At 35.9% G+C, this 8,748-nt stretch overlaps 1 protein-coding gene across 1 annotated transcript; it reads left to right on the top strand.

The window, feature by feature from the left end:
* The first annotated feature begins 1,669 nt into the window (after positions 1–1,669).
* LOC125038475 (acetylcholine-gated chloride channel subunit acc-1-like) lies at positions 1,670–2,726 on the top strand. The gene is made up of 2 exons (XM_047631953.1): positions 1,670–1,785; positions 2,107–2,726. Exons 1-2 carry the CDS (start codon positions 1,702–1,704, stop codon positions 2,629–2,631), a joined length of 609 nt encoding a protein of 202 aa, XP_047487909.1. The 5' UTR covers positions 1,670–1,701; the 3' UTR covers positions 2,632–2,726.
* The last annotated feature ends 6,022 nt before the right edge of the window (positions 2,727–8,748 follow it).

The raw sequence follows: 8,748 nt of genomic DNA, 5'->3' as shown, positions 1-8,748 counted from the left end.
TACTCCGCCGACGGGAGGTGGAGGCTCGAGAACATTATGGTAGGGATGGACGGAGAAAGGTATACGGCAGGGGTTCGTAAATCTACGCGCACGTACACACACATAAACTCATACATGCGCACAGGTACAGGCACCCGCACACGCACGCACGCACGAACGCACGAACGCACGCACGCACGCACCCCCCCCTCCTCACACACACACACGCACACAACTTTGTGGATCACTCCCAGATATCTTTACATGATGATTAAGGAAATAAATCACAAACCTTTATATAATAATAATAACGAAGGGGACATTTTCGTGTCTGTTACCAGCACTGCAATTTAGTTAACCTTGCTTTGTCTTGCATTGTGAACTTATATCCCCTTGTGAACCTATATCATCATCAGTCATAAGCTGACTCCTCTCCCTGTACGTATCAGCTCTGTAATTTGCAAGCGCTCAGTTGGGTGACTCCCTTTTAACACAACTTATCGTATCTGACTAAGGGCGATACTTTGGCTGCTCAGTTGTTTTGTGGTCGTCAAAAGTCATCTACATACACACACACACACACACACCACACACACACACACACACACACACACACATACACACACACACACACACACACACACACACACACACAGTCACAGTCACAGTCACAGTCACACCCACACACATTCACATTCACACTCACACTCGCACTCGCACTCGCACTCGCACACACACACACACACACACAACACACACACACACACACACACACACACACACACACACACACACACACACAAACAAACTCACAGGTATGTTCTGCATACGCAAGTGTACATACATTTTACATATTCAATAAATAATTGTTTTGCACACTTGTATGGTTTTGTATTAGCATATTAATCAGTTATAATCTTCTGTACATATGGGAAAGGTATTAAGCTTACATCACTGTAACATTTATAAATATCAAGATGAATTCATTATAAAATAATACAGATTTGAATAATAATAAGAAATTGAATTATTATTATATTGACTGGATTACAGTTTCTATTGGCAGCTGTGTACTTCATTTGGCCACTTAATTATACTACCTGTTTTATTCAACTTTATATATATACATATACAAATACATACATATATATATAAATATAAATATAAATATAAATATGTTATATGTATATTCAATATATATATTATATATACATTACACACACACACACACACACACACACACACACACACACACACACACACACACACACACACACACACACACAATACGATTATCAAAAACTGGTTGGAGTTCTATAATGTTTATTATGATCATATAAAACTGCGATTTTATCTTGTATGTATCATGATGAGGTGTTATTGTGTTATACAAATTTTCAAGTCGAACACAGGCGGGGGCAATCCCGAAAAGAACACAAAAAATATTACCAAGCTTATCATGATCGCTAGCTCGGTTTTCACCCCACTGAATACTGCCATCCTAATAAGTAAAATATGAGCACTCATGGGCCGCACAAGTGCACCCAAAAGTCCAGTAGTTGAACCACGCTGGCGTTCAAAATCACATACATACGTTATCATATATATGTGTACATTGTTACTGAAGTATGGATAGAGATTTCTGCTACTAAACTATTTGCTAACCTCCCCCTCTCCCTTGCGCAGGGTAAAGCCCAGCTGGCCGAATACGACATTGGCGAAATGTACGTGGAGCGGCTGATGAGCGAGGAACCGTATAGCGGACTCGTTATCGTGATTATGATGCAACACCTGTACGCCACGCAGGTGAGGCCTACTGAGGCTGTTATTAAATAATTTATCTATGTCTACAAGTAAATTAATATAAACAAAAAATATGTATGATTATATAACATTATATAAGTCTATCTATATAGTAAATATCACGTCAATATAGGGCTATGCTTGGAAGTATTTAAAATTAACTTTCTTTATAGACCAGCTTCTACCAGTATCTAGAATCATATCTATACAAAGCTAAGTTCAGAAGTGAATGACTACCACTTACAAGTAAACAAATACAACAATTTAGGCCTATGTCTACAAGTAAGTAAATATCTAAAAGTTTGTGTGCTTCTCTTTCAACAGCTGGTCACGATCTTCGTCCCGACGACGCTGATCAACCTGATTTCCTTCGCCACATTCTGCTTCAAGTGGTTCGACTTCCAGAACCGCATCATGGTCTCTCTAACGGCTCTGCTCGTCCTCAGTACCCTCTTCGCCCAGATCTCGGACAACCTCCCGAAGACCTCGTACTTCAAACTGATCGACATCTGGTTCTTCGGTTCCATCCTCTTCTCCTTCGTGATCATCATTATCCACACGCTAGTGGAGTTCCACCATCACTATTCCTCTCCGAATCACACATCCGGATCTCCCCCTATCTCGTCAAATACATTCCGCAAACCGATTTCAGTGCAGGATCTCTCTAAGCCACCTAAGGCTCCTCCTCATCCTTACAAGCGAGCGATGCTGATCAACCGGTGTGGATGCATCCTTGCGACCTGCTTCTATGCAATCTTCTTCCTCACTTTTTGGGGCATAGCTTTCTCGCAGAAGATATCAGAGATTGCAAAGCATGTGGAGGGAAATATGACGGGGTATCCAGAATAGGATGGAAATGGGACCAAACAATAGAGTTCGAGAAATGGTATAGTAGCACATGGGAAAGTTTCGATCGTGTGGAATAATGGTTTTCCAGTCATGTATATTTTTCTCTTCATTATATATAAAAAAAAAAAACCTTTGAAGATCACATCATTTTGCACCTCTAGAATCTTGTCTTTCAACGTAGCTTACGTTCTTCGGTGTAAATAAGAAGCCGTATAATTTTGAGATAAGCTTTAAGAACCACACAAAGATAGTATACTACTCGTTATATATTTTTTTTTCATATCTATTGCGTTATGTATATGTTGAGTTACAATCAAAATTGCTTTTCACTAATGACGGACAATGGAGTCATATTTCTCAAGCACATTGCGTCTTCAGTTAAACAAGAATGTCAACTGTAAGTTCAAGCACTTAGGATGTCAAAGAAAATGTTTGAATCAAGTACCACATAGTACACTTCAATGCCTTATAAATTATACCTATTATGCCGTAAAACCTTATGAAATGAAAAGGTTAGATAGATAATCTATGCTTCGTCTAATCTCTCTCTTTCCCACTCTCATTTTATCACACACACACACACACACACACACACACACACACACACACACACACACACACACACACACACATTTTTGTTTTTGTAAAAAAAAAATATATATATATATGTATATATATATTTTTTTAACAAAAAAAAATATATATTATCACTATTATTATTATTATTATTATTATTATTATTATTATTATTATTATTATTATTATTATTATTATTATTATTATTATTATTATTATCATCATCATCATTATTATTTCTTTTATAAGAAATTCATGTATTTTTTCTTTAGATTTGCTACCTCCAGAATCACTTCAATATTTTTGCTTCTCAGAAGAGACTTGATAAGTCGAAATATTCCAGTCCGGGGTAGACTATTTACACACAAATTCATATGCAGGAATTTATAAAAAAAAATTAAATGTTCATGTTACTACAGCATTATAACACCCTTGTTTTTTTTTTTTTTACATCCTTAGGAAAAGAAACATTTTGGATCTTTATGAGAGCTACGTTGTCTTTCTTACTCCTTTGCTAAAGTACAAATATGCAATTATGCAAATGTAATGATTAATTTTACTCAATAAAACCATAGAGTAGATTCTGAAGGATATTTAGCCTACCATAAAAAATCCTTCTATATCGTAGGTGAATTTTATGTCACCTACAGTGCCTACATATACATCTCTCACATATCAATAAATTGAAATCTTTCCATAAAGTGTTCTTGTCCTATAGCAACTGACACCACTATTCATAACTAGAAATAACTGAATCTGAAAATATGTCACTCAGAGGGGCTAAGGAGAATGAAAAATTGAAAAAGGTTAAAAACCACTGTTCTCTATTAAATCCCAATAAGGATTACTATCATCATTAATATTTACTAAAATTTCATTATACTTTATCGCATATATGTAATTTAACACTTAGAAGTCTGGTATGCACTTTGCAGAAAATATAACCCTATAACATATTAACGGTATGATAAAAAACAATGCCTCTTCCATTGGGAATATTTTCAACCACGCACAAGTATTTATTCATTATTGTTTGATGTATTTATTGTCAATATTTGAGTATAAAACGCTTTTTGTGTATGTGTATGTGGCTGACTGAACAAGTGATTGTAAAAAAATTCACAACAGTGGACAGTACATAAACCAGATTTGTAGATATGAATTCATAATAACTCATACAGCCGTCCCAAAATTCGGCGTAACCATTATATCTACCAGTTAAGGAAATCGTTTTAAAACTCGCGGGCATTCGATCGCAGTTCTCTTGGGCAAAGGTAAATTTTCCACGACGGAAACCTATGGTAGATAATTACGGAAATGCGTTAATTTGATATGATGAATTTGCCATTACCAAGATATTACTAAAGACTGATGACTTTATACAATTTTTCGTAAATTGGGTAGAATCTCTGGTTTCAAGAACTAGCGGATCTCAATAACTAACATCACAGCTGTTTAGATATCGGTATATCATCATTAGTGCCATTTTCTTAAAAAAAAGAAAAGAAAAAAAAAAAAACTGTAACAGTGAATTTCATCATATATGATATATCAGTAAACGCACACGCACGTTTTATTTCAATGATTTTCTTCACCATACAGTCCCTTGAGGTATACCAATATGATTATGACTTTATATGAAAATAGCTGCATTGAAAAATAAAACCTTAAACGTTTGTTCTTTTGGATTTTGGATTTTGTAAATATTACTTTTTGCGTGTGCGTGTGCGTGTGTGTGTGTGTGTGTGTGTGTGTGTGTGTGTGTGTGTGTGTGTGTGTGTGTGTGTGTGTGTGTGTGACCTATTGAATTATTTATGCATTCTTCATTCATAAAATCATGAAAAAACAACTTGCAGTGATCTTGCAGTGTATGAATTTAATACGTCGTTCAATACTCACGTTTTCTTAGAAGTTATAAGGAAGTCTATTTTGGATGTATATTCTATTTGTCTGCCAGAAAATCGTTAATTCACCGACCTCCGACAGTTGATTTGCAATAACAAGCAAGTGGATAATCCTCTTAAATTCCCTGGCAGTCTTTCCACATCACACAATAAGGTTATCTGAAGTAGGAACCTAAAAGAAGGTACCCGAGAGGCGTAGGGACCAAGGAAAATAGTTTGTTCCAAATAAAGAGGGGTGAGGGGTCAAAGCTGGAGGGTTGGAAGCCCCTCACAACCCCACAAGTAAAAACAGTTCCGGAGATGCTTATCTACTAAGAGCTTGACAAATACGAAGCTAGCATTAAAAACGAGCAAAACAAAACTTAAAATAAACTAAAAGATACTATGTACAAGTACCAATGTAAATTTGAGCTTAAAATAACAGAGATGTCGATAGCACTAAAATAAAAGAGAGAGAGAGTGCGAGAGAGAGAGAGAGAGAGAGAGAGAGAGAGAGAGAGAGAGAGAGAGAGAGAGAGAGAGAGAGAGAGAGAGAGAGAGAGAGAGAGAGAGAGAGAGGGAGAGAGAGCAGAAGGGCTTGAAGAACCTGCAAAAAGAACTAAGAGGTAAGACGTAAAATAACAGACGTTTAAATGAGGTCAGGGTAAAATATGAAATGAAAAAGAAAAAGATATAAACAAAATAGAAAAATTAGTCTTAAAGGTAAAAACTGAAGTAAAAAGACGAATAAAAGCAGAATTAAAAGACTTATAAATACTGAAGTAAAAGACGAGCAAAATTGTAAAAAGAGAGTAGTGGTAAAAAGAAGTAAAACTACAACCTATGCGAAATTACTAAAAATGTAAAAGAGAAAAGTCAAAGAAACGAACATGATTCAATATAAGACGTAATTTAAACACGCACGTTCGGCAGAAGCACCTCTAAGCAAGTAAAGCGTGGTAATACGACCTCATATTCAGCATCCAAAGAGTAGCAAGATGAAGGGATAAAGTAAGGCACAATTAAATATCTACTTTATTCATTAAATATAGACATAAGGAATTACATACCTCACAGAGATTAACATTAGTAAAGCGTTAAATAGGGAATATAATTAAATGAAATGTCTATAAGATCAAAACTGCAAAAACTAATAAAACCGTCAAATGAAATCATAAAGAAAATCATAACCGTACAAATTGCGTAAATTTGATGCGATTCAGTGATACAAACAATAAAATCAATAATCTTTTACGAGAACACTGAAACTTAAATGTTTAAAATGTAAAAAGAAACTAAAAGAAAATAAAACTGCTCTAAAAAATGTTTCATGATATGGATGCACACCATCTGGATTGGATCATTGTAGGAGTATATGTGGATAAGGAAAGATATTTATTTGCATTCTTATTCAAAACATATGCAAAAGGTGCAAATGAACGTAAAATACACGCAAAATATGTCAGCATAAATCAGGTGTAAAAGAAATCGTAGAAATCAGGGCTGGTAGTGGAGTGATTTCCGTCTGTGTTCCACTCGCGAAGCATTGTAAGGACAGGGCGGAGGCAGAATTGGCTATATAAATAGGTTGAAGGTAGAACAAAATGGGAAGAAAGAACGGAGGAGGGAGAAAAGAGAAGTAGACGAGAGTGAAAAAGAAGCAAAGGAATAAGAAGAGAGTGTGAATAGGAGGATTATGAAGAGGATAGTGCCAGAATGGGGCAGGATGGAGGCAGGATAGTGTAGGAATAGAGATATATGGTGAAACAAGGCAAAGTGAGTGGAGGTGGAGGAATTAGTGTGAAGAAAAAAACAAAAGAATGAAAGGAGAGGGCGAATAGGAGTAAACAAAGGATAGAAGGGTGTTCAGTAATTCAGGTAATATTTCTTACATACAACTTTAGATCAATTACCTTTCTGAAAAAAAAAGAAAAAGATCAATGACGCAGCTGCTGACACAGTATTCAATTTGTTGTGTATCACGTACTACCTAATTATATCTAATACTAACCCTTGATGGAAATCTATGGTTATCAGTATGTTACGTAATTATAGGTTGGCAACGTTAGAGATTTAGGAATTGGAACTATATTGTTTTGAAGGCTTGATGGCCTCTAGTTATTATCTATCTGGTCATCTGAAATAGAACAAATAGTTATATGCTGATAACACCACAGATTTAGGGATTGGATTCAAGGTAGCTTCAAGCATAAAAAGGAGTTAGGGAAATGTGTAATGGGCTGGAAGAAGATTCTTTTTTGAGTTGTGTAGTGATAGTGATATGAAAACGAATGTAGGATTTAAGAGGAACAGAAATTCAAAGCTTTATTAAGTAAAATCGGTATATTTGCATATTATGTTGGTGCTTTATCATTAACGGAAATAAGACAATACAACACAAGGGCATGGAGGTAACAAGTGTCCCAAATCAGTAATAATATGAAACCTATTACTCCATAATTTACATTTATATAATGTATACGTGTGTGTGCGTTCATAGATAAATACCAAGGTCATGGACGTTAATCGTAAAAGGTATAATAGATACCTCTAGAATATAATAATTCTATGACCATGTTATGACATTACATTATTGGAACCTGTTGAAATATCTTTTCATTTTGTATCAAAGTGTATGTATGATACACTCCGGCTAGCCAATCATTTATTATTATTACTTTATTATAGGGCTGTCTAATTGCAAAAGTAAGTATCTTAGATATTCATTACCCATGTCGATTTTTGGTTTCCTTAGTCCTCTGTGCGAAATTATCCTATCATCTCTCTTAAAATACATTTGTAATTGAGCACAGTGACTATTAGGTTTACACTGCAACTAGATTAAGCATTCTGCATGAGCGAATTGATACATTGCTTGTGAAATCAAACCTCATTGTGTATTATTCATGACAAACATTTTTGACTGTGGCTCAACAATTGCAATATACATACAATAAGTTTATTTGAAAAAATATATGAAGAGTAGCATATACACCATGAGTTTCTATGAACTTCTCTTATCTCATAGTGAAAGTTAGCTTCTTACTACTCACACTGCGGAAAGTGCGGCTACTTTGACTGATATAAACTACGTAAGATGAAAAGGTGCAGGGAGAAATAACGTACAATGTACATTTTCTAAGGTGAAGAATGCATGTTCGGAAACCATCACATTCACCGTGGTCGAAATATCTTTTTCAATGCTTTATTATACCAGTACTTGAGTTCCATTTTAGTCGTTCTCGTTACCTTCCTAATCTGGATAACCAATCATAGTTATATTTCCTTCCATGTCCATAATTTTCTTTGCCTTCTCCGAAACCCTCTGCGAGAAAGCGATTATCCAGAAAGAGAGGAAGAAGATGACATACAAGCCAGTGGTAATCAGGCAGCCCCAACGGTTGATCAACATCGCTCTGTTGTAAGGATGAGGAGGCTCCTTTACAGAATTGGTCCTCCGGAACAAGTGTAGTGACAGCGGGGGAGATCCGGTGTTGTGGTTCGGGGAGGCATAATGATGGTGGTACTCCACTAGCGTGTGGATAATGATGATCACGAAGGAGAAGAGGATGGAGCCGAAGAACCAGATGTCGATCAGCTTGAAGTATGAAGTACGAGGGAGGTGGTCCGCGATCTGGCCGAAGAGGGTACTGAGGAC

This window comes from Penaeus chinensis, chromosome 25 (genome assembly GCF_019202785.1).
Source record: "Penaeus chinensis breed Huanghai No. 1 chromosome 25, ASM1920278v2, whole genome shotgun sequence".
NCBI lineage: Eukaryota > Metazoa > Arthropoda > Malacostraca > Decapoda > Penaeidae > Penaeus > Penaeus chinensis.
Note: the sequence above shows the minus strand (reverse complement) of the source record. Positions and strands in the feature narration are given on the sequence as shown.